At 35.9% G+C, this 27,123-nt stretch overlaps 1 protein-coding gene across 2 annotated transcripts in view; it reads left to right on the forward strand.

Moving 5' to 3' along the window:
• The window catches only part of CHD9 (chromodomain helicase DNA binding protein 9), a 76,408-nt gene that overhangs the window by 42,387 nt on the left and 6,898 nt on the right, over window positions 1-27,123 (forward strand). Inside the window, exons 19-35 of one of the 2 annotated variants that reach the window (XM_081108550.1) lie at window positions 607-717; window positions 1,800-1,996; window positions 2,457-2,656; window positions 7,654-7,813; window positions 8,224-8,313; window positions 8,486-8,589; window positions 9,092-9,209; window positions 9,821-9,878; window positions 11,151-11,193; window positions 12,280-12,499; window positions 14,997-15,199; window positions 17,920-18,822; window positions 19,784-19,947; window positions 20,715-20,987; window positions 21,699-21,864; window positions 23,845-23,984; window positions 24,292-24,513. In XM_081108550.1, coding sequence (XP_080964676.1) covers window positions 607-717; window positions 1,800-1,996; window positions 2,457-2,656; window positions 7,654-7,813; window positions 8,224-8,313; window positions 8,486-8,589; window positions 9,092-9,209; window positions 9,821-9,878; window positions 11,151-11,193; window positions 12,280-12,499; window positions 14,997-15,199; window positions 17,920-18,822; window positions 19,784-19,947; window positions 20,715-20,987; window positions 21,699-21,864; window positions 23,845-23,984; window positions 24,292-24,513 — 3,372 coding nt within the window. The remainder of the gene's footprint in view (window positions 1-606; window positions 718-1,799; window positions 1,997-2,456; window positions 2,657-7,653; window positions 7,814-8,223; window positions 8,314-8,485; window positions 8,590-9,091; window positions 9,210-9,820; window positions 9,879-11,150; window positions 11,194-12,279; window positions 12,500-14,996; window positions 15,200-17,919; window positions 18,823-19,783; window positions 19,948-20,714; window positions 20,988-21,698; window positions 21,865-23,844; window positions 23,985-24,291; window positions 24,514-27,123) is intronic. The other variant, XM_081108551.1, reaches the window with a different exon arrangement.

Below are 27,123 nucleotides of genomic sequence, written 5' to 3' on the forward strand. Positions count from 1 at the left end.
GGAAGGAATAGACAAAATTACTTAAATTTTGGCTGAAGTAGCTAGGAGAATCCTTGTGTCATGTAGTAAAGTAGAGAATGCCAAAGAAGGAAATTCATTTGGAGAAAAAAAATAATTGGAGCTGTGGTATTTGTAGCATTTTCAGGGCATATAAGTGGAGATGTCCAGGAGAGTTGCCTAGGATAAAGATGTAGATTTGGAAGTTAACAGAGAATAAATAAGAGTCAAGTATTATTGGGGAAACAAAAGAATTACTGCCGAAGTATATAGCCAAGAACTAAAATTAGTCATGATTGGGTAGATATACCCTGTCTGTAGCCTTTTCCGTGAGAAATCTTGTTTACTTCGTATTCTTTGGCGCTATGCAAGTAACCAAAACACTGTGTACAGGTATTTTCCCCTTGTGCTGGAAATTGCTTGAAATCTGATTAATTTAAACAACATGTATTAGTCATGAAAATTACCTTTGTTGCCTTAGCAAGTGCTATATTTCAGACCATTGCATTTGAAACATTGTAAATGTGAGGAGATAATGTTTTAAATGTGCTTTGATAGATTTTTCTCTAGCTTCAAAACATTTTGTAAAACTGCCATTCTGTATTTCAGGCGAGTTTTGTGGCATCTGGAAATCGGACAGATATTTCCTTAGATGATCCCAACTTCTGGCAAAAATGGGCTAAAAAGGCAGAAATAGATATAGATACCATCAGTGGTAGAGTAAGTATTTCTTTTTAAAAATATTGTCTCTTGGGATGATTTGATAATATTGTTATATTTTAAGGTATTGAACTATGTGCTTACCAAAATAAATTTATCTGCATCAATGAATTGATGTGGGGTAGTAGAAGGATGACATTTTGAGTCAGACACTGCTTCAGTTTCATACTTTGGCTATTCATGATAGGTTGTAAAGCAAGGAAAGTTTAATTTAGGGTATTATTTATATCCTTTAAAATTATAATGTGTTTTTTAAAATTGTTTGTCTTTAAATCATATGTTCTTTTTATGTATCTTTGTTGACTTGGTGTTAGATGCCATTAATGATGATCCATTCAGTTGTACCCTTCTTATGTCATAAGATATTCCATGCTGAGTAGCACTTGTTTCCACATTAGTCTGACCCAGGTATATATCTATGTCCATAGCCCATAACATAGTGCTTAACTTAGAGAGATTTCTCAGTAAAAGTAAAAAGCATGTAAACTTAGATTGTTTTGAATTAATTAAACCAAACTGAACATAGTGAATTCACACACTTCTTGCCTTGCTTTTTGTGTTAGGGTAAATTTTGGAAAGCACTGAAACCTGTTTCTAGGCCTATAAATATTTATATCCTTTGATCAATATTTCTATTCTTAATTATTTCCCTTATTTTGAGTTTATTTTTAGGATAAACTTAGGTCACAAAAACTTATTTTAGCATTATTTATGTTAAAATTTTAAAACAGTCTACATTAAATTGTGAATTAGGTCAAGAAAATCAGGATTCATAAATTTAGCTTAAATTTATTTTTTATGGTTATTGCAGATGCAAAATACAATAACCTTCATATTATTTACAAAGTGAAATACCAAATTCTTTTTAATTCTATTACTATACTATCATAAAATTATGAATGTATGCTAATAAGGATTTTAAAGGAGTATAAAAGTTTTTGGTATGTTGGTGAAATTGCTAGTAATTTTTTTTCTCGCTTTCTGTAATTATTTTTTATACCATTTGAAAGGTGATCATGTAAGACAGTGTTATAAGCCAAATAGAAAAAGGACCTATAAGTAATGGCTGTTAAATCTTACAGAACAGCTTGGTTATTGACACTCCAAGAATTAGGAAGCAAACAAGACCCTTTAGTGCCACAAAAGATGAATTGGCTGAATTATCTGAAGCCGAAAGTGAAGGAGAAGAAAAGCCCAAACTCCGGAGACCCTGTGACCGTTCTAATGGATATGGAAGAACTGAATGCTTTAGAGTAGAGAAAAATCTGCTGGTTTATGGGTAAATATTGTTTTTAACATTTACTGTTAGTAGCCTGCTCTGTAAAGTTACAGAGAACCAACACTATATTCTAGTATATTTTTTACCTTGTTAAAATCAATAGAATATATTTTAAAAGTACCTTGAATTTATATGTTTAACATATATTTAACAACAGAATGATGGGACCTTCTTACGTTTGAAATTATAAATGTATCACTAAAGTCAAACCCCTTGTTCTCAGATTTATATATTTAGTAATACAAAATGAATAATGTTATCCATTGATTAAGGAATAAAATATACTAGAAATTACTATACCATGGCTCTGCCTTTTTCTCATGGGGGAAACACTTTATTAGGTAAATCCTATTCATGACAAAATGTGTTTTTTTGCAGTTTTCATGCCATTTATCCATAAGCTATGGTTTTTCTTTAAAATTTGACTGAGGAATAATGTAAATATGTATTTTTTTACCAGATGGGGCCGATGGAGAGAGATTCTATCTCATGGTCGTTTTAAAAGACAGCTAAATGAGCATGATGTAGAAATAATTTGCCGAGCCCTCTTAGCATATTGCCTTGTTCACTACCGAGGAGATGAGAAGATAAAAGGCTTCATATGGGACCTCATTACTCCAACCGAAGATGGACAAACTCGGGAGCTTCAGAATCATCTAGGCAAGAACATTCTTTCGTTTTCTTTTTAGATTTATTTTTACTTCTGTAATTAGTCATTACTTACCATAGTTCCCTCTAAAATATTATAGCATTACAGTGTTAAAGAACCTCTAGCTTTCACCCTCAATTCAAGTTTCAGCTTAGAAAAATACCAATGTTATACGTTTTTTTGGGTTTTACATATTGTTGTCAAACCTGTATATAGGTTTGCAAACTGTTGACCCCTTAGTATGTCTATGAGTCTTCCCCATTTGTATTCATGTAGAACAATTTTTGTTGTTGTTGTTAATCTCACCTGAAGATATTTTCCATTGATTTTTAGAGAGAGTGGAGGGGAGCGTGGGAGAGAGGGAGACGTCCGTTGGTTGCCTCCTGCACAGGCCCTGATTGGGGCTAGGAACCAAACGCGAGACCCTTCAGTGCTTGGGCCAATGCTTTAACCACCGAGAACACTGACCTGGGCAGAACTATCTTATTTTTAACCCTCCTCCTTAGTAGCTTAAAGTGTGGGGATTCCATAATTTATTTTGTTCCCCTTTAATGTTGAACATTTATAACATTGTATAAAATTTTCAATTTCAGACGATTGCAAAACAAGTTTTAGTGTAGGTCCTTGTACATTTCTCCTTTTGGACATTCCACCTTTTGCACATGAATAAATCTTTCACTAAAGTAAATGTTGAGAAATAGAATTGTTCAAGTATATGTAAATAGCTTTAGTACCTAAAATCTCCTGTGAGCTGCTTAGAAATGCAGAATCTCAGGCCTTCGTCTTATTGAATCATAACCTGCATTTTAACAAGTTCCTCAGCAGTTTATATGTAATTAAAGTTTGGGAAACATAGATACACATTTTAAATTTTCATAAATACTTCCATTTGCTGTCAAATGCAGCTTTTCCAATTTGCAGTCCAATCTGAGGTACACACAAGTATCTTTTTCTCCAGAGCATTGCTAACAGAACATTTATTTATGTATAAAATAATTACTTTATAAAGTAATTGAATTTTCTATCAAGATTACTGTGCCCTTAAGTTTGAGTTAAATTGTGTTTTACTTAATCAACAAATACCTGTTAAAAAGCCCAGTACTTGCTTCTTGTCCTCTATACTGGAAAGATAAGAAACAAGATAGACAAGATCCCTGAGCTCATTCTGGCCAGATAGATAGAATAAGAAAATAGGTCAAGTAACTAAATAATTACAGATTGTGACAAGTATTGTGAAGTAAATAAACTAAGTGCCAAGTTGGAGAACAGTGGAAAGCAACTATTTTAGAATAGGCTGGTCTTTGGAGGCCTGTCTTAATAAGAGTCAATGAAATTATTAATGTGAAGATCTAACTTCCAGTAATGACAAGAGTCTCACAAATATAATTTCACTCTTCTTTGAAACCCTACTTATATGTCAATAAAAAGAAAAAATTTAAGGCATTAAGCAAGACTTTACGATGGTGCAAAAATTATATGCATTCAGTAGAGACCATACTTGGAATTTTGAATGTAGATCTTTTTCCAGGCCAGCGATATGCATCACAATACTGTTTCATAATGCTGGATAGTGGCAGGACCCACAGCTCTCAGTCAGCTACATGATCATGAGGACTAACCAATACTCTGTAGTGTATTCATTATGTTAAGATGATTTTGCCCAAATGGAAGCTAATGTAAGTGTTCTGAGCTAATGTAAGGTAGGCCAGGCTGAGCTATGATGTTCAGTGGGTTAGGTGTATTACATGCATTTTTGTTTTGTTTTGAAATATGTTTTTATTGATTGCAGAGAGGAAGGAAGAGGGAGAGACAGATAGAAACTTCAGTGATGAGAGAATCATCTATCGGCTGCCTCCTTCATGCCCCACACTGGGGATTGAGCCCACAACCCGGGCATGTGCCCTGATCAAGAATCAAACCTAGACCTCCAGGTTCATAGGTCGATGCTTAACCACTGAACCACACCAGCTGGGCTATTACATGCACTTTTTACTTGACATTTTCAACTTAAAAAGGATGAAAGATATAACCCCATAGTAAGTTCAGGAGCATATGCAGTACTGAGATAGAAAAGCCCAGCTGTGACCTAAAAGAAATTTAAGGGGATGAGGACACATTTGTAATACCTTAACCAATAAAGAAATTAAAGATTAAAAAAAAAAGAAATTTAAGAGTCCTCAGCCAGTTGTACTGTGTGGCTCATATTTGGATCCTGATTAAAACAAATAACCCAGCAGAAATTTTAAAATTATTTTTGTTAGATAATTCTAAATTTGAATACTAAATGTTAAGGAAATAGTATTGCATTTCTTGTTTTTTTTTTTAATATATTGATTTTTTACAGAGAGGAAGGGAGAGAGATAGTTAGAAACATCGATGAGAGAGAAACATCGATCAGCTGCCTCCTGCACATCTCCTACTGGGGATGTGCCCGCAACCCAGGTACATGCCCCCGACCGGAATCGAACCTGGGACCCTTCAGTCCACAGGCCAACGCTCTATCCACTGAGCCAAACCGGTTTCGGCAGTATTGCATTTCTTAAGGCTGATAGGGGTTGTAGTTGTTTTTTCTGGAGAAAGCCTTCTCATATATATGACTAAAAGAAACAGTTATTTTATTAATAAAATGTCTTAGATTTACTTTAAAATAATTTAGGAATTTAGGGAGTGAACAGGGTGTGGTTGAAACAGTATAAGCCATGAGCTGATAATTTTTGAAGTTGGATGATGGGACATATGATCCATCATATTATTTCAACTATTTGTGTATATATTTAATTCCATAATTAAAAATAAATAGTCATAAACACTTAAAAGTGGAGAGAATGGGAACAGAAATAGCAACAAAATTTTGGAACCTAGAAGCAAATAGATTAGTGGTAACTAACTTAATCAACCAGAGAGACTGAATCTTAGGTCAGCAGTATGTGTTGCACAGATAATCCAAAAGGTTCTGGAGTTTGTGACATCAGGAACCTCTGAAAGTGGGTGTTAAAGACAAGGACTTTGGTTACAGTTGTTTAAAAGGGGTTCAGATCCCTAAATGTCCTCTTCAAGTTCAGGTAGCCAGGATGAAGACAGATTGAAAGTTTATTTTCCGGGAAGAACAAAATAGAGTATGTCTGGGTTGCATTGATAGTTGAGGTATGGAAATACTAAGTGGGAATTAAATGAAAATCTCTGTGTATTGGACAATACCATACTCAAGGAAGAAAACTAAGGATTTTTAAAAAAATTTTTTTTAATATGAATCTGACCAGGCCAAAATCTAAATATAATGACAGGATAAAACCAGCAAGATTACCCCTCAGTGAATCCAAAGCAGTAAGCTCCGCCCATTCAGGTTACCTGTAAACTTTTTGGTCTGTCATTCTTAAATATGGGCAAACAACTAGGATTAGGAAAGTCTCCAATATGAGAGACAGAGTGTAAAAAGAAACTCATAAATTGAACTTGAAGTCAAAGACTATAAAGGAGAACACAACTTACAAAAATCCATCATTAATATCTTCAAAGATATTTCAAATAGATTTTGATTTTGAAAGATGAGTAAGGTGTTATAGAAACATTCAAAGCACAAGCAGACCTCTTTTAAATTATAAGTTACATTATAAGCATCAAAAATGAAACAGTAAATAGGGTTAAATGATGAATGTGAGATAATTTTGTTAGGGAAAAGTTCAAAAATATAGAACATCTGGTTTTATTAGGAAAATTTAAGTATGTGTCTTTAAATATGCACTGTTTAGTTTCCAAATCAACAAAGGTGAAGAGGACTGAATGCAAAGCAATGTTAACATAGAGCAAAATACAATTTGAGGTGGAAAGCATTGATTGGTATTTAAGAAAGGACACTACATAATAGAAAAGACCAATCCATAAAAGAAGTATGAACTTGTATGCACCGAACAAAATAGTCTCAAAATATAAAGACAACACCCGCCAATTTTAAGGAGAAATGGACAAATCTGCATAGTGCTTGTATTCACAATTGTGATGGAACTTCTAGCTGGTAGAATACAGCAAGGAAAAGATCACTGAGGTAAGAATTGAAAGGAGAGGGGACAGGGGACATATGTAATACTTTAAACAATAAAGACATAAAAAAAATTTAAAAAGAGTTGAAAGGAGGAATCCAAACTGCTCTAGTAGTAATTTTGAAAAATTATAAGTGAAACAACTCAAGCATCATTGAAGATTAATACAAGGTGTATAATCTTACAATAGATTTTTACACAGCAATTAAAGTGGATGAATTAGAGTCTCATGAATCACCAAGTATAAATCTCAAAAAAAATCAAGAGTAGTCAATATGTTGCCAAATTACATGTATAATATAATGTCTGAATACTTAAATACTAAATATTTCTTCAACATATGAATATAAATATGCATGTAATGCAAAAGCAAATTCAGGGTAGTGATTCTCTCTGGAGAGGAAGGAGTGAAGTGGACTTTAGCCATGTATTATTTCCTTCAATAAAAACGTCCAAAGAGCAGATATTTTGACATTAAGAGTGGGAATCTTTTATTGTATTTTTGAAATATTTCACAACAAAAATGACAAAGAAATAAAATGAATTTAGCTCTCTTGAACAGGAAGCCAGCATGGCTACGCCTAATCCATGTTATTAGTAAAATCAGTTTTGAAAATCCAGGCCAAAACTTAACTATTTTATAACTAGGGGAGCAAAAGTAAAGCAAAGGGGAAGGTGTGATCTTACAGTTTTTACATTTGAAAAACAAAATGTGTCTTGGAACAAACAGGAAATGAGACTCATTCATTTGAGATAGAAGAATTATTGGCGGAAGTTGTCTTAATGTGTGTAATGTTGTCCCATCATCTTGTGATTGAATCAGTATTGTTACCATTGATATTTTAAAGATCTTGGTATAGCCTGTACAGACCTCTAAAAGTCTCCAGAAGTTCATTACGTTGAAAAAAATCTTTCAAATTGCAGATTTGTATACAGATTATCCCTGAATTCCCATGTCCTCATTTTAACAGGCCTATCCGCCCCAGTACCCAGGGGCCGAAAAGGGAAGAAAGTCAAGACCCAGACAAGCTCATTTGATATACAGAAAGCAGAATGGCTTCGCAAATACAATCCTGAGCAGCTACTTCAAGATGAAGGCTACAAAAAGCATATAAAGCACCACTGTAATAAGTATGTCATGGGGTTTTTTAACACAGCTCATTATAAGTTCATTTTTCTGAATTTTTTAACAACCTTAAAGAATGCTGATTTTGAGTACAGAGACAGTGTGGCCTAGGACTAGTCCTAATCTTAATCTTTCAGAGTATACATCCGCAAATCATGGTCCCTCTTCTGTCACTTTCCATCAACAGAGAAATAAAACTGGCCATTGTATCTTTCTTGGATATTAACTAATGTTGATTGTGAAGATTTTGGAGAAATCTATTATCTAGATATGGTAGTAACGAGATTTAATTAAAACTAATTATTATTTCATTATAAAAATTCCACATACAAATTCTTTTCTAATTAAAACCCCATGGATGGCTTTTCTTTAGTGATTATATTTTTGTATCTTTTGACTTTTTTCTCATCATTAGGGTTTTGCTTCGTGTAAGAATGCTTTATTATCTAAAGCAAGAAGTCATTGGAAATGAGTGCCAGAAAGTATTTGATGGAGTTGATGCAAGGTAAATGAAATAACTTGTTTATATTTTTCAGTAACAAGATTAGGCAAAAAAACTGTAACTGTCTGTATAAGTGGCTCATTTGTCAATGAAATTCACAAGAAGAAAAATTCACCAAACTTAGAGAATTAACCCTTGCTAATTTGTTACCTTCTATTTATTTATTATTTTTAAGTGACATTGATGTTTGGGTCCCAGAACCAGACCACTCAGAAGTTCCTGCTGAATGGTGGGATTTTGATGCTGATAAGTCACTCCTTATTGGAGTTTTTAAACATGGTAAGTGAAGAGTAAGGTTGGTGGGCTCTTTTTCTATGTATAGTGCTACTCGGCTAGTTCTGTTCATTCATTTCCACTGGCAGCTTTATTCCAGTCACATTCATGTTTCTGTATCTGTCATATAAAGCATTCACTTCCAAACTGTGTCTCATCACTGCATTTCCTCGTGAAGAATCAGGGGCTTATGTCCACTGTGCCCCTGGACGTAGCCTCACACAGCTCCCCCTCTCAGGAAGACTTCTTATGTTAAGCGTGCTGTGTATGTGTGGTCAGTTTTTCCTCTTTTTCATTTTAACAGATAAATTTAATCTAAACTTTCAAATATACATAATACCAGGTCATGTACTATTTGTGGTAATTTCTAGAAAACATGTATGTATCATTTTAATATCCAGTCCCTTTAGTCCAGGAATGTCGTCCCCCATACATATGAGGGAGGGGTGCTTCTATGCACACATCTTTCTTTCAACTTGTTGACTTTGACCATTGGTGACCTCTCCAGGCTATGAGAAATATAACACTATCCGAGCAGACCCGGCATTATGCTTCTTGGAAAGAGTGGGGAAGCCCGACGAAAAAGCAGTGGCTGCAGAACAGAGGGCAAATGATTACATGGACGGGTATGTGCACCTCCAAGTCACGAATTCCCTATATCTCTGCCAACGTCAGCATATTCTGCGTCACAAATAATGTAGTCACAACAGAATTGGAGTTACAGTCTAGAAAAGCTAATGTTCAGAGCTCTAGTAAGTTAGCACTTGTTCAACAGGGTAGGATCAAGGAGGAAATGGACCTGCCCACTCCCTTTTTCTTTTATGAGTCCTTTAATTTTTCATTCCTAATAGTCATGGTCATTAAGGCCATAAAATTTCAGGGGTATAGAAGTGAAGAAAGCTACAACTGAAGAGAAATAAAATGTTGTTCATTATACCAGTTATAAGGCCCTTTTATTATCTTACCAAAAGAGGAAAGTAAGAGACTGTGTTAAGGTTAATAATTCCACATTTAAAAGTGAACGTGGGAGTATGAGTTAATTAAAACTAGGTTTCTTCTGACTTGACATATAACAGTGTTTATGCTATGGCTTGGTTTCCCCTGGCCAAAGAACAGAGACTTCAGTCTGTGACTTTTAAAACACACTAAAAAGTCCTTCCCACAAGATTCCACTTGTCTTGTCAAGAGAAATTTAAGTCCAGTCAAATTATTATTGAATTTGTTGGTATTTTAATAGGGATGTGGAAGATCCAGAATACAAACCTGCCCCGGCTTTCTTTAAAGATGACATAGAGGTATGCTTTAGATCATACTTTTAAATCCTCAGTTTTTGTTGTTCTGTGGTTTCTTTTGAGTGCTTTTCTTTTGTGTGCTTTTTCTAACACATAATCTGTGGAGTGGGGGAGGCAATGGTAAAAGATGAGAAATTTCCATATTATATATGAGAGCATGCTGAAAGACCAGATGATGTTATAGCTGTCAGGTAGGATTTGCTGGTTGTGGGAGCCACAGGGCTACCAACAGGGAGGTTTCTAGGGCAGGCTGCTGGCCAGCAAGTGCTAAAGGAGCCGCCTGAACTACAGGAAGTGGCGCTGGGGGAGCCGTGTGTGCCATGGGAGCTGAGCAGTGGGGAGACGTTCCGAAACCAGGAAGTCAAATAATTGTTCTACAGTGTCTCTCAAGTTCCCACTACTAACAGAACTTATCATGCTGGCTAAGAAAAAAATATTTAAAGAGCCCACATCCGTTTTCTTAGAGCTAACAAGAGGCATTGAGAGAGGCAATAAATTTAGAGTTGAGGCAATACATCAATAACCAGCACAGTGGAATACATAAGGAAATTTTTAGAGACAAAGAATAGCATAATATCTTTACAGTATGCAAAATAAGCATTCCAGGAGAGACCAGAAAGCATAAGGGAGAAGAATTTTTCCAGATTTGATGAAAGACATGAATTCTCAGATTCAAGCAATAATGTGAATCTTGTCAAGATAAATAAAATTAAATCCACTCTATTCCTGCTGGAACTATAGATATACCAAATGAAGAGAAGATGTTAAAAATTAACCAGACAAAAACAATACAAACGGTAGCCGTTGGAATGAAACCAAAGTTATAAATATGTTAAGTTTATAATAAAGTTACAATGCCTAATTGAAGATGTTCTGTTGACAGATAAAAGTTAGGTATACAGCACAAGCAAATTGTTCAGGATTAAACAGAAAAGATTTGAAGGTTTTCTAATAACCAAATATGAGAATGAGTAAATTATGTGAGAGTTGGTATAAAAAAACCAGTTGTAAATAAAACCTGAAGCATTTTTACAATTAGAGAAAGGGTAGAGGAAAAGAAACCCATTTAAATGTAATCATAGAAAAGAAAATAATTTTAGTAATGATTGCTCTCAATATCAAAGTCAATAGAAAAATACAAAGGGGTGAGAATTAATAACGGATTATAGTTTTTATTTTTGCTAAATTTATTATTTAAAGAAGTTTGATTCACTTTTCTTCTTATCTGTATTTTGACCCAATGACCCTGTGACAATTTCTATTTTCTTTTGAAAGGATGATGTTTCCTCACCAGGAGATCTTGTTATAGCAGATGGAGGTAAATTGCATTTAATTATTTAATATTATTGTAAATTAATATTCTCATAATACCATGAGATCAAAAACTAATAAATTTTTGTGATGCTTCAGATGTATGTGAAATTTTTGTTGAAGACAGTCGTAATGACTACTGGACATACTAGTTGACTGAGAATTTAACAATATTTTTACCTGCAAATCTTTACTCAGTCCTCAGTGAGTTGTTAAGCACAGAAGCTGATTTTTTTATGTCTTGATTATTAAACTTATATGTGAGATTTTATCATTGAAGTGTTAATTCAATAATTCATTCATTGTTATTAGTTCCATATGCACATTAGGGAACATTCTACACAGCTTTGCTGTGCAGGGTCTTCTTCTTTGTGATATCCAGACAGGAAAGCACTGTCCCTAGAGTACACTCATTACCTCCTTTGAACCAAGAGGAGCCGTGCCTCACCCTTGCGTAATTTCACTCAGAACTAAAGAGGAGATTTGCTTAGCACGAATGATTCCTACTTGGTGGTGGTATATTTAAGTATAATAATCACACCCCGGAAATGGACAGTAAGATCCTGCACTGTATTGGGTATATACAAGCTTAAAGATTGTAGCATAATCCTATTGAAATATAAGTTCCCCTCATCCTATTGTAAAATGTTTTGATTCCAGTTAAGTGGAGATTAATTTAATACAGAATAGATCAATTAGAAAAGTTTACAGTGTTCAATTTCTCATGGATTTCAATTTGACTTTTCATTGAAGGCATTGAGTACTAACCAGCCAGTAAGATATATTAGACCTGTTGATGCAAGAGTTGTATTTTCTGTGCAAGTAGAGTTCTCTTTATATATAACGTGGTTCTTTATTCTACTGTGATTACTTATTTTGAGTTGCTCTTAAAGCTTGTTATAATGTTTTTAGAGCTATAGTTAAAACTATTTAATGATGAGAGATTTGGTTTGATTTTTCACATAATCAGATTGAAAGAAAAATTTTTTGAGTAGGGAACTTTTGCTACTTTTGTAAACATCATAGTGTTTGGTTTGGTTTTTAATTTTGTTTTTTAGTCTTTTTCAATTGACATAAGTTTCTTTAAATATAGATGGTCAACTGATGGAGGGTGATAAAGTTTATTGGCCTACTCAGTCAGCTTTAACCACACGTTTGAGGCGTCTCATCACTGCATATCAGCGCACTAATAAAAATAGACAAATCCAGCAAATCCAACCTACTTTCTCAGTGCCTGCCAGCATTGTGCAGCCTCTTTATGAAGAAGCCACTCTTAATCCTAAAATGGCAGCCAAGATAGAAAGACAGCAAAGGTAAGACAATAAATCACACTGTACTATATAGTACCTAAATACAATTGGTCATTCTGAAGGCTGTTAGGGTGTGATTAGTCACTTTTTGAAAAGCATATATGGGTAGAGAAATTGGTCAAAACAAAACATATACACATATGCATAAATACATACCCAAATATGGCAAAACTAGTAAAGATTATTGCAGCTTGTGGTTACTAGCCATACTTGTCAGTTCTTCATTCCTTTGTCATGTTTATGACCAGTTTGATGTGAAAAAAATGAAAATGCAGAGCAAGCTCAAGAATTATCAATGAAACTTTTAAATTACGTAAGATAAATTCCATTCTCTCTTTAAATTATGACTTATATGAAATATTAGAATCTATGAAAGACAAATCCATCTATGCTTTATACGCAGGAAGAACCCTTGGAACTATTATGTCAAAGGGGAACAAATGGTCGTAGAACTTCTTACAAGGACCCTGTGAAGAACACAGGCAAACTCTCCTGTCCCCAAAACTTCACTTCTTAAGAATGATAGAGTACACAGAAAAGAATAGGAATGTTTAGCAATAACCTGGCCCCTTATTCAACCAGATCCTTGGATATTCTCTGGGAGTTGAATCAGGGGTTGTTGGGGTTCTTTTGATGGTGTTTTTTGTTTTGTTTTGTCTTTTGGTGTATGTTTTTTCCCCCATTTGCAGTTCATCATTGTAACCAGAGTTTACTTAGTCTGAAACTTTAGATTTTAGCAATTCTAGACATAATTTTCAAATACTACTAACTCTATTTCTGTTATCTATCACCATATCACAACCCAGCCCAAAACATGATGACTTAAAACAACATCAGCTTTTTATTTCTCACATTTAATTGTGTTGACCAGGTGTTGTGCTTCTCCTGGTATTGGCTAGAAAGTCTGAAGTGGCCTCATTCCCGTGGCTGACTGGCTGCCAGCTGGGAGCTCAAATCTAAGAGGGAACCTTCCTAGTGGCAGAGGCAGAAGCTGCAGATTTCTTTCGGGCCAGCCTCCGCATTACAAAGTGTCACTTCTGCCACCTTCTGTTGGTCAAAAAAACGTCACAGGGCCAACCAAGATTTAAGGGAAAGAGAAATAGATTATACCTCTCAATGAGATTAGCAGATAATTTGTGGCCATCTTTACTCTACCACATACATTTTCCTCAGTCTGTGGAGTCTGGATTAATCTTCCTAAGATACTAGTTTTATTATGATACTCAGTGACTCCTTATTTATTATAGGTGTAAAGTCTTAAGTTCTTGAGCCTTAGTTAAATTTAGGCATCATTGTGCATTTCTAATTTTATCCATGATTGTTCTCTCAGCTAAAATGACCTCCTCATTATTGATTCAACACCCTATCACCTGTAATAATACTCTTTTTCCTACTCTGTAGTCCATACCTACTCCATCCTTCCAGAGCTCAATACATATCCAAGCCTTTATGGTACTAATTTTTTTCTCAACCAGTTCAGCTTACAGTACTCTCTCTGTTTTCTGCACTCTTATAGCACTCATTTAAATAAATGACTCATTTGCCACAATAATATAAGATGTTGTAATGACATTTATTTTTCCCTTTCTCTGTCTGCCTAAGTCGTAAATTCTTTGAAGATAGGCACTGTGGTGTGTTTTGTTTTCTCTCTGTGCACTCTTCCAATTCATCCTTTTTTTCCATTCCTACTTTTGTCACTCTTTTGCAAGATTCATATGACTTGATTGGTTTCCCAGACTGACATTTTTTCCAACATTACATTAGTCTTCTTAATGCATCACTATGAAAAAAAAGGTCACCTGTTAATGCTCTTCAAAGGACTTTCTCATGTTCTTTTTCTAATTTACACAGCAGTTGTGTGAGTTAAATATTACCCTCTTAAGTATCTCTATTGAATAGAGACTATTTTTAGGCAGGCATTTAGAATATTTCCTAATCTGTCCCTAGTATGAGCCATCTCCTTGTCAATCTGGAATATTATCCCTGCTCTCCCCACCACACCGACCCCCCCAATGTAGATTTCTCCCTACATGGCTTATTTGGTGCCCTCTTTTTTACATGCCCTGCTAATCTTAGCTTGTTCCAACTTAAATACCACTCTGTAACACTTTATCTCATCATGCAAGTCTGAGTTGATCCTTCTTTCTCCTGTGCTCTACTAATAGTCTTGGTTTCTACCTTATACAGTAAACATGTTTTAAATGTTTTATCTTTTTCCTGAAGGTAGAGTCATCATACCTTACCTAATCTTGTATCTTGTGCATATTTTCTCACATAAATGTGCAAAAAACTATTGTCTGAAGGAAAAGAAGCATAGTTGGAGGGATGAATCAACTAGTATTTTTAAATGTATTTACAAGAAAGTATCCCTGGATTTAACCCTTTAAAGTGTTAGGTACTTGCAGTGTTTTAAGTGTTTATCCTGGTCATTATATTCAGCATTAATAAATGTTTATTTCGGTAACCAGTATGACTTTTTCTTCCATCTGATTCAAAATAGATGGACAAGAAGAGAAGAAGCTGACTTTTACAGAGTGGTGTCTACATTTGGAGTGGTATTTGATCCAGACAGAGGTCAATTTGATTGGACAAAATTTAGAGCTATGGCTAGGCTACATAAGAAAACTGACGATAGCTTGGAGAAATATTTGTATGCATTCATGTCTATGTGTCGGAGGGTTTGCCGTCTTCCTTCCAAAGAAGGTATGTATAAAATTCCTTTCTTTCCCCTTGTTTTGGTCAAAGAAGCAAAATCATTAACATGAAATTTTCTTTTATTATTTTTTATTCACCATATTGGGGTGACATTAGTTGGGGTGACATTAGTTAATAAAATCAGAAATTTTCAATATTGTCTAATACAACAAGTAAGCACTTTTCCAGAATTGTAAATAAAGTATGCCAAAAGATCCCCAATTCCTTCTTCCTATTAAAATGAGATCTAAAGAGAATAAAGGTGCACATGGTGTTTGAGAAAATAGCTAGTGTTTTATTAGGTTTATGATTGGGGGAGGTAGCAGATGAAGGATAGCTTTTAGTAAAGAGCACTGACTTACATTGTAGCCCATAGGAACTGATCGGAACTACGCTAGAGGGCGGATTTACATGCATTATTTTGCAGGGAATGAGGCCGTCATGCAAAGGACATTTTAAAGAGTTTTAGTAAGATGAAATCACCCAGGGCCTTCAAAAAAGACAACTAATCCCAGGTGCTGATGCTCATCTAAGGGACGGTTCCGGGGTAAACTTCATGGTTTTTGAAGCTGTCAGCAGTTCCACTTAGTAGTGCTATGTTGTGAGCTGCTGTCTTCATTTTTTGTTGAATAAGATTTCTGCCTCTTAAAGCATTGGCTTCCTACTCCTATTTCATAGTAAGTGTATTATAAAAGGACTTAAATTCCATGACTTGGTTTCCTTTTTTTCCCCCCTAACAGATTTATTGTCAGTCCGCTAAATAGGGTAGCCAATCACTTGATTCCCCAAATAACAGGTAATTCGAGTAGGTGTTAGTCTGAGTCAAGGTCTGTTGTAACCATAAGTGGGTTTTAAAAGCTGGACAGTGAATAGTGCTTCGTCTCCCATTAGTGATGGGTGCCAAGAGGCCTCGTTTCCTTTTTGCCTTCTTCATTCTGACAGCAGTGTAAAGCTATGTCGATAAGTTCACCACATTTGATTCCAGGTTTAAAAGAGCAGGGGAGGGTTAGTTACTAAATGATGATTGAAAAGGTAGCTCTTTTTTGTTAGACTTGTGAGTGAGGTTTCATTTACTTAGCTCAGTTTCCCAAACTTCCTCAGTTCACGGTGCCCTTAATGTCTCTGAATTTTTCACAGCACCTGAGGCCTAATAGTTCTGTTTAATAAATAATTAGGTTGGCCCTAACCGGTGTGGCTCAGTGGATAGAGGGTCAGCCTGTGGACTGAAAGGTCCCAGGTTCAGTTCCGGCCAAGGGCATGTACCTTGGTTGCGGGCACATCTCTAATAGGAGGTGTGCAGGAGGCAGCTGATTGATGTTTCTCTCTCATCAATGTTTCTAACTATCCCTCTCCTTTCCTCTCTGTGAAAAATCAATAAAATATATTTTTAAAAAATAATAATTAGGTTCAAACGACTTAAAAAGTTTCTGTGTCCTGCCGTAACTGGTTTGGCTCAATGGATAGAACATCGGCCTACAGACTGAAGGGTCCCAGGTTCGATTCCGGTCAAGGGCATGTACCTTGGTTGCAGGCACATCCCCAGTAGAGGGTGTGCAGGAGGCAGCTGATCAATGTTTCTAACTCTCTATCCCTCTCCCTTCTTCTCTGTAAAAAATCAATAAAATATAAGAAATAAAAAAGTTTCTGTGTCCTAACAGTCTAGTACAGGGGTGGGCAAACTTTTTGACTCGAGGGCCACAATGGGTTCTTAAACTGGACCGGAGAGCCGGAACAAAAGCGTGGATGGAGTGTTTGTGTGAACTAATATAAATTCAAAGTAAACATCATTACAAAAAAGGGTACGGTCTTTTATTTCAATAGTTTTATTCATTTCAAATGGGCCGGATCCGGCCCGCGGGCCATAGTTTGCCCACGGCTGGTCTAGTAATTGCTTAAAAACATAGCATAAATTGAGTGAAAAAAAATAATGTTATTTCTTATATAACCCTAGTTACTTACTAATGAATAGGATGTGTGCACCTGTTGGACACTGTACACCTTCTCAGATCTTGGAAGTAGAATAGATACTTCCACACTCTTGTTTGCTGTTCCATATTGATTTTTGCATAGTCCATGGTTTGTTTTTACCTTTTTATTTTGAATGACTTTCAGAAAAGTTGCAAAAACCAGAGAGTTCTTTAGATCCTTGCTTTGCCAGTATCTCTGCTGACAAAGATATGACCTCATCAAAAGGAATAAATATAGCCTGTTAAAACTGAATTAATTATCTGAAACTAGTAGTTCATACAGTGTTTGACGAATGTCCCGTGTTTCCTTCAAATTGTAAGAAAGCCTTTGGTGAATTCTCTGTATTGCCTGAGTTTCCTCATGTAGTTAGGGATATGTGGACTTAAGTTTGTTTATGGGGCATTTAACAGTTTTAATTTATATATTTATAAGTGAGGTCAACTAAGTCTTGCTCTTTGATTAAGGCACAGAATAGTAAGACATGATTCATGAGGAATTTCTTAAAAGTAAATTCCTATTTATATTAACGTACTTCCAAAAATTCATAATGTTTTACTTACTTTGTGTAGATCCAGTATTCGTATATTTTATGTTATATGACTTTCGGTACTTCTTTTTAAACTATATTCTCATTTTGAAAAGAAATTATGGAAACTATACAGTGATATGAGGTAACGGTACATTTTAGAAGTTGCATTATTTGTTTTAAATCTATACTAAACTATTTTTGAGGTTAATATCTTTGCTCTGTTTTAATGTAGAATTGGTGGATCCAAATATTTTTATTCAGCCCATCACAGAAGAACGTGCTTCTAGGACTTTGTATCGCATTGAACTTCTAAGGAAAGTAAGGGAACAGGCGCTCCGCCATCCGCAATTGTGTGAACGCTTGAAGCTTTGCCATCCAAATCCAGACTTGCCAGTCTGGTGGGAATGTGGCCCTCATGATAGGGACTTGCTTATTGGAGCCGCTAAGCATGGGGTGAGCCGAACAGACTATCACATCCTTCGTGATCCTGAACTCTCATTCATGGCAGCACAGAGGAACTACAGTCAGAATAGGATGGCTCAGTCACGGACCTCCACGCCGCTTTTACAGCAGTATCACGTCGCACTTTCTGCTTCTCCTCTTACCTCCCTACCTAGGGTCCTGGATGCTAAAGGCACTGCTCCAGAGGACCTGAAAGTGAAAAACGAAAACCTTAAAGAGGAGCCTCAGTCTTCTGAAGAATCCATGTCTTCTGAGGAAACCAGGACACTCATGAAGTCTGAGCCTGTCAGTCCGAAGAACGGTGTTTTACCACAGGCTGCTGGAGACCAGAAACCTGGCGGGAAAGGGGAAGGAGATAGACGCATGGTTGCCGCCAGAACAGAGCCCCTGACTCCAAACCCTGCCTCTAACAAACAGCGCGTCCACAAAAGAGGGTCAGCATCTAGTTCAGATTCTGACTCTGATTCCGAGAGGTCCTCCTGTTCTTCCAGATCGTCGTCTTCCTCGTCTTCCTCCTCCTCTTGTTCCCACTCTCGTTCAGGCTCCAGTTCTTCTTCTTCCTCCTCTTGTTCTTCAGCATCGTCTTCATCCTCATCGTCTTCCTCCTCCTCCTCCTCCTCTTCATCGTCATCAGAAGAAAGTGACAGTGAAGAAGAGGAAGTCCAAAAGCGAGGTATATGCATAAAGTGCTGTTGCTATTTTAAGACAGGATTACAGGTGAAAAGGAAAAAAATTGGTTTGATAACTTAAGGGTGTTTAAAATTGTTAGCTTACATGTTATGTCTACAGATTTTCTTAGAGAAGCACTATTGAAAAGGAAACGAGAATTACTTTAGTTTTCAGGGCATTGAAAACTGAGTTTGTCAAACAGGTATTAACACAGTAATTTTATTTCCTTGTGATTGCCTTAAATTTAGTATTATAGTTTTACTGGAACAAGTTGATCAGTGAACAAATGAAGATAATGTTCTATAACAGCCACCAGGATTCTTTGATTAAGCAGTCAGACCAGTAAGAGTGTCCTAGGCCCTACTTGGCAGCTGTCTACTCAGGAAGATGCAGGATAGGAACTCTCAGCAGAGGAGTGGGCAGTGGTCCTCTTGTGCAGGCACCCTGGCAGCAGTCCAGTTCGGCTACAAGTAAGTGAGTTAACATCACGTGGGCACAGTGGACACTCGGGCTTAAAGAACCTCCAAACAGAGGCTGGAATCTCCCAGAGCAGCTGCATAGGCATACATTTCAGGGCTGCTCATGGGGCACGCCCAATTTACAACAGTCCTTTCCTCGAGAGTTACAGTAACCCCATCTGATACTTGGGGTTCTCTCAGTCCAGAGATAGGCTATCAACCTGCTGCTTACCTGTATTGGGGAAACAGATCTAGAGAGTTAAATGAGGGTCAGATTCTTATGCATTACAGGATGTTCTGTTAACCCTTTGTCCTCAAACTTCTTAGTGTCATTTATTTTACTTTTGTGCTAATTTTTAAAATGATGAGTATTGTATTCTACTTGAATTTCCCCCCCCCTTTTTTGTTTTTTACCATTTTTTTGCTTCTAACTTTTTCAGATGTATCTGAATAATTATATGAGATTTGAAGTTTATAGTCTGATTAGACAGTTTCAATTGTTGTTAGCAGGAGGTACCCCTCACATGAAAGCCTACGATGAAGAAAGCGTTGCGTCACTGAGCACTACCCAGGATGAGACCCAGGACAGCTTCCAGATGAACAATGGGACACCAGAGTCTGCCTACATCTTACACAGTGGATACATGCTGGCAGCTTCCTATTGGCCAAAGGCAAATTAATATTTCCTTGTTGAAATAGTTCTCTTTTTTTAGTATTTTTCTATATTGCCTTATTATGTAGAAAAACAGGTCACTCAAAATGTAGGATAACGTTTTAGTGTTGGCATTAAAAATATCAAGTACTACTATTAAATAAATTAGATTTACTTAAATGTGTATGTTTCTAAATATAACCTTAGAATGTCTAGAGTAAAAGAAAATGAATTATTTTGTTCATAAAGAAATTAATATTCAAGTGCTTCTTTACTAAATGAGTGCTTTCAACTGAGCCTCCTTGGAGAAATTAATCATAGCAAGTTCTGACCCAAGGGGGAAAAAGGGAAAAGGTCATTTAAGTGTACGTATATTCAGTGGCAAGAGTTTTGATTGGATTAATACAATTCTTCCAGTATATGAGTAGTCTAGTATAAGACTATTTACCTTTGGAAGTGATGTTGGGACATGGAGGAATAGAGAATTCTCTACTCTTTTATGTACTCCTGGGTTGTTTGAATTTGTTTTTACAGGGAACCTGTATTATTTTTGTCATTATAAAAACAAAACTATAGAAAAGTATCTTTATAATATATTTTTTAACTTCACCAGTGGGAATTTGTGTTTGAATAATTTCATACAGAATTGTGATATGTGTCTGAGAATATGCATACCAAATACACATCTATTGTTAGCGTTAGATGCAGCAAGGCTTGGAGCCATTTGGTATCCAAAGGTCTGGCCTAATTATTAAAATTAAACTTGGATATGGTATGCTCTTCCAGGATCGTGTGATGATCAACCGGTTGGACAGTATTTGTCAAACAGTTCTGAAAGGGAAGTGGCCTTCAGCTCGAAGAAATTACGATGCCAACACAGTGGCTTCTTTCTATACCACAAAGCTGCTGGACAGCCCTGGCGCAGCCACAGAGCTTCGCGAGCCCAGTGTGCCCACTCCTCCCCGTGCCGGTGTGAAGGAAGAACATGATCAGTCAGCACAGATGTCAAAGGTGAAGAAGCATGTACGAGAAAAGGAGTTTACAGTGAAAATCAAAGACGTATGTGTATTTTTATTGCCCTAGGGCCTGGTTGCGATTGTGGTGTGCAGCATGCTTTTCCTGCAAATGGCTGCCTGCTCTTACTCTCACTTCCTTCACAGACTTGTTTTCTGGTGTTTGGATTATTTTCCTTTTGATATCCAGGTTATTAAACTTGAATGCTCTACTAGAGGGATCATCATTAAATATGTTCCTCTACCTATGCTTCTGAAAGTAGTCCTTCTGCTGATCAAGATGCTTTCTTAAACAGTCTGACAGTTTCTAATGTTTCGGTTCTTCTATATAATCTTTCAATGGTATGTCAGTGCACTTTCTGTTTTAAACATTTAGCATGCCCTGTTTTCAGTAACCTTTCATTTTTTTCTATGTGGTTTTTGAAGCAAAATTTACTACTCAGTGTCTTACACTCTCTAAAATGTCATTTGAATAACGTATATAGAGATGTATGTCCATAGCTGAAAGTTACAGTGTATATTGGTCATGTGAAAAACTTTGTTTTGCTCATAAAAGTGTGTATAGTGCCTGGATTTTTTTTTCCCCACTTGAGATAGACATTGATTTAATGTTTTCTTCAATTGATTTATGAGCAAAAGAGAGATAACTTAATATTTCAGGGTTACTTCACTTTTTCTAAGTAAAACATTTCTCTAGGAATCCTGCAGTGAGATTATGTAAATTGTTCCTTACTTAATAGTGGTGATTGTTTCCCAGGAAGGTGGTTTGAAGCTGACATTTCAGAAGCAAGGGTTTGCTCAGAAAAGGCCCCCCGACACTGACGACTGTGGGCCGGGCCAGCAGCCCCCCCCTCGGCTGCGGGAGCTCCAGGGTGCATCCGAGACCAGCCTCGCCAGTGTCGCCAAGTGTGCGCCCGTGTCAGGTGAGTGTCCTGGTAGTGACCGCCTTAGCATGAAGTACTGCCTCCATTTCCAAAGCCTCTTTTATCTGCTCTCATAATAAAAAATCACTTGTCCTTCAATGTTAAAGCATAGAGGCCAGTGTAGTTTTGGGAGCTTATATATTTGGGTGAAAATATCATTTTATCAAGTAACTTTTTTCAGATAAGAGTTCGGATAGTATTTCAACATGAGAATAATTATAAATTTAAAGAAAAACACTTAAGTCACTCGTGAATGGTGTTTGGTAGAGGAAGTTAAAGTGAGAAGCTTTGGAAAGATAGAGACGGTATAGTGAAGGTAGCCACAAGATACAGGAATAACATGTCTCATCCCTGAAAGAATGGTCTTTTATTCTGATTGGACACGTGCAGGAACAAGATTGTTATTGGAGAGAGATTCGTGTAAGATCAGAGCCTACTTAGGAAGGTGAATCTTGGTTATGGGCAACATAAAAAACTGAGCTGGGGCCCTAGCTGGTTTGGCTCCGTGGATAGGGCACATTCCCAGGTTGCAGGCTCAATCCCCAGTGGGGGGCGTGCAGGAGGCAGCCGATCAATGATTCTCTCTCATCACCAATGTTTCTATCTCTCACTCTGCCTTCCTCTCTGAAATCAATAAAAATATATTTAAAAAAAAAAAAAAAGCTGAGCTGGGGAGGTATTGGTGTTAGTGTTCATGCAGGAATGGGGATTAATATAAGACATTTAATTTACATTAGAATAGGAGGCCCTGAGAAGTTTTTAAAGTGGTACATTAAATTAAGAAAGCTTATTACAGTTAAAATATACGATAGTGAAAGAATTTTCAAATCCTTAATTTGAATTGGATAATAATTTGTTAATTTGATTATAATAAAATTTACTGTGTGGGCATAATGAAAGCATTTATATGCAAAAATGATGTTTAATCGTTGCAATTAGTTATTTGTTACTGTATGATTTGAATTTAGGCACTTTTTTGAAACTGAGAAGTAGGAAGATAGGTAACTTTTATATGGTTGTACAGTCAGCCAAAGGGTATGCTCATTTCAGGGATTCACAGGACTTGCTCAAAAAATTCTCCCTGAATGATTGAAAATATATTTCACACTGTGAACCATTTAAAACAAAGATCTGATCCTTAATTGTATTTTCTCTTAGTAAGAGTGCTCTAGATTCTATAACACTCTTTAAGGAAAGGCACTGCGTTCTTACTCTTCTTTGAACTGTCAGAGTACCTTGTACGTAGGTATTTGATAAATATTTACTTATTGGAATGACTGAATGCATGGAACTGTTTCATTCATATGTCTTTCAAACATTTTTTATTTGATCAAGTGCCTAATGAAATAAGCAATGAGAAAGGTCAGTTTAATTTTGTAACTAAACAGTTAGTGGTGATGTTAAAGAAAATACCTTAAGTAGGCTGGGGCAGAATGGACTACGGGAAATTCAGGAATGAGTTCATTGCAATAAAGAGGAACACAATAGAGACAAACCTTTTAAACATTTTAAAAGTTGTAAAAAAGGCAGAAGTTGTTCATTTTTCATTTTTTTGAGTTAGGCCATGTTTTTAAGTTTAGAAGAATTTAATGTAGAACAAGACATTTTGGCACAAGGAAGCAAAGATAAGTTATAAAACAAGCTGCTTGCAAAAGTAGGAATAAATGGATTCAAAGAAAAGGGAAAGGTTTATCTTGTACACAAGAAGGGCATGCTTCTACCTCTAAAAGGGGAACTACAGGAAGATAAGTGAATATCTGGGGAGGATATTAGTAAATAAATCAAAGGTTAAAAGAGGCCTAAAATTACAATCCTCCAAATTTTTAAATGACAAATTGTTGGTGTTTTTAGTCATAAAAATTGCTTGATTTAAGACATATAAACTAGAACTAACACTTCCATGTATTTAAAAAAGTGATTGCTTTTAATATGTTTAAGAACAAGATTTTTATCACTATTTTTCATTTTAAATTTGATTAGGTACTTCCAATCAATCTGCTGCTGGTGCCAATGGAGTTATATTAGACAACCAGCCTATAGTCAAAAAAAGGCGGGGAAGGAGGAAGAATGTAGAAGGTGTTGACGTCCTCTTTTTTAACAAAAATAAACCACCCAATCATGTAAGTAAAAATATACATAAAAACTAGTGATCCTTGAGGGCAAAATTCAACCAACGAAACTTATATATTACTGTTTCGCGAATGTTTTGTAGACTAATAATTAGGAAATTAGAAGTACACTACATAGTTTTAGATTGTATGTCAGTAGAATTCCACACTGGCCAAGATTCATGAAAATCTTAAATTTGAAAGATTTTGCAGATGTTTAAACAACTGATTTTTTTATTGTTCAAAAGGAAATCTTTTATTAGAACAAAATTAGAATAATAAGCATGGAAATAACATTTTCATTTGGTGTTTTCTCCAGGTTACTTTGGGCTTAACCACCTCCCAAATTACTCCAGGGATAAACCCGGCACTGTCCTATCCTCAGCCTCAAGGCATTCCTGACACAGAAAGTCCAGTCCCAGTCATTCACCTGAAAGATGGAACAAGACTTGCTGGTGATGACGCACCGAAGAGAAAGGATTTGGAAAAATGGCTTAAGGAGCACCCAGGTTATGTGGAAGATTTAGGAGCTTTTATTCCTGTAGGTGATCCTTTACAAATCTTGGTATATGTTATTTCTATGATTTACCAAACCTGTAATTGAAGCTTAAATTCTCACCCACTTATATTAAATATGTATTCTGCCCAAGACTTAGAGGAAAATTCACAGAAAAAAATAATTACGACCTTCCCCATGATACAATCCAGTGTCATTTTTCATTTTTCCATTCTGCGTTCCACAAGTATTTAACAAGAAAAATCACCTTTGATAACACAGAGTACTGCTAGACTCAGTACAGGTTGTAGAGACATAAAACTTCCTGTCCTTTCCCTCAAGGGGCTTGTTTTAAAATAATAATAATGGTCATTGCTAACATTTATTGAGATTTAGCTGTGCTTGTCTTTACACTTAGCACTTAACATGTATTATATCATTTAACACAATTTTATCAAAATGGCATTGTTATGACTATTTTATAGATAAAGAAATTTCAAGTACATTGTCTAAGGCCTCATAACTAATAAAGTCTTAAATTCAGTATCTAAACTAGTACTTTTGGGCGGGCTACAAGGGGTCAATGAAAGAAAAAGGATATATGTAATACTTTCAACATAAAGATCTAATAAAAAATAAACAAGTAAACTACTATTCTTAAGCTCTTCTTCAAGTTATAAGGATACAGCTGTGTCTCTCCAGATGCACAATTAGTTACATTAATCAAAGATGAAAATCATATTTCTTTTTTTATTTGCCCGCAACCTGGGCATGTGCCCTTGACCAGAATTGAGCCCAAGACCCTTCAGTCTGCAGGCCGATGCTCTATCCACTGAGCCAAACCGGCTAAGGCAGAATCGTTATATTTCATTTCCTTTTCCATATCCCTGAAATGCTACTCACTACTTTATGAGCATTTGGCTCTTCTCACTCATAGAAACATTATTTCATTTTGCAATATGTTACTTACAGATACTGATGTACCAAATTTTGTGCCCATCCCCCTTGACATTTCTCTGTACTTTATTAAGAAAAAGAGTAAAGCATGTCCTTCATACAGTGACCCTAGCAGGCCTGCTCCATCTGCCTCCATTATGAATAGTAAATGGATAAGCCATTGAGGCTCTCTACTACCCTGTGAGCTTCTTAAGGACTGTGTCCTATTCACCTTTGTATCCCAAGCACTTAGCACATCATTCCTGATACATAGAAGCGTGTCTGGCTCCCTGTATATATTTATTGAGTCAATGATTAAGAAATAAAAATCTGAAGTCTATATGCACGGTGATTATTATTTCATTAAGAAAAAGAAAATTAATTACCTTGTTTTTTTGTTTAATGAAAAGGAAGTATAAAAACTCCAGTGCCAAGAATGGGGCTGTGTCTGTAATGCATATTTTAGTGTATTTGTATCTGTAATATATATGTAGTTCAGTATTTTACATTTCTATTACTGTCACCATGAAATGACCTACTAGTGTGGAACAGAGGCCCTCGGTCTTAGTTGTTGAATTTCTGTCAGATCTCTAGTTTTTCTCAAAGGATACCACAGATTCTTGAGCTTTCATTTAATTCCTTTTTTTAAAAAAAAATATATATTTTTTTATTGATTTTTTACAGAGAGGAAGGGAGAGGGATAGAGAGTTAGAAACATCGATGAGAGAGAAACATCGACCAGCTGCCTCCTGCACACCTCCCACTGGGGATGTGCCCGCAACCAAGGTACATGCCCTTGACCGGAATCGAACCTGGGACCCTTCAGTCCGCAGGCCGACGCTCTATCCACCGAGCTAAACCGGTTTTGGCAATTCCTTTTGATTTTAAATAAAAGGCCAGATAAAGCTCTTATAGTTCTGAGGATAGGGGTTTTCACTGATCTGATGAGCAGCCATGGAATGAACATTTCAATTAAAAAAAAAATAATGAGAATTGTTAGTTCAGCGCTGTAACTTTGCAGGCTACAAAATAATATGTATTGTCAGTAAATTTTTATTAAAACCATTGTGTGCTGGTTGCTATTTTAAAAGATTCTTATACCTTTCTCTTATTGCGGCAAAGGAATCTTTATTAATTGTTTAAACTTGTATCCATTTATTATTTTTTCACTGCAAATGAACTTTATATTATAATGTTTTGTATAATTTTGTTAAGATTTTGACACTTTTAAAAGCAGCTTTTATTACAATAAGGAATATGAAATAATAAGTAGTTTAACTTTCCTAGGATACTTTAAAGATTTAATGATCACATGTGCTATTATGATATATCTATAGCTAAATAATTATAACGTGGTATGTGTATACTGTAACGGGTATGTATAAAATGCCAGGGAAGCAGATAAAAGAATGATTACTCTGTATAGGCAAAGTAAAGGATCTGGGGAAAGACAGAAGGAAAATAGAGTTGACATGTCACTGACGGATCATAAACGAATTACTGGGCATTTGACCATGTTATTACAGAGGAGCATATTCTAGGCATTATCAAACAATTATGAAGAGAGTTAATGTATTTGTATCTGTAATATATATTTAGGAGGATAGGAGTGTAAGGCATATACATAAAATAATGACCAGTTTGATATTCTGAATTTGTGAGGGAATTTGTGGGGGAATAGTAACTGGATGAAAAGGTTGAATTAGATTCTGGCTGTGA

Source organism: Myotis nattereri, assembly GCF_964212035.1.
Source record: "Myotis nattereri genome assembly, chromosome: 15".
Lineage (NCBI taxonomy): Eukaryota > Metazoa > Chordata > Mammalia > Chiroptera > Vespertilionidae > Myotis > Myotis nattereri.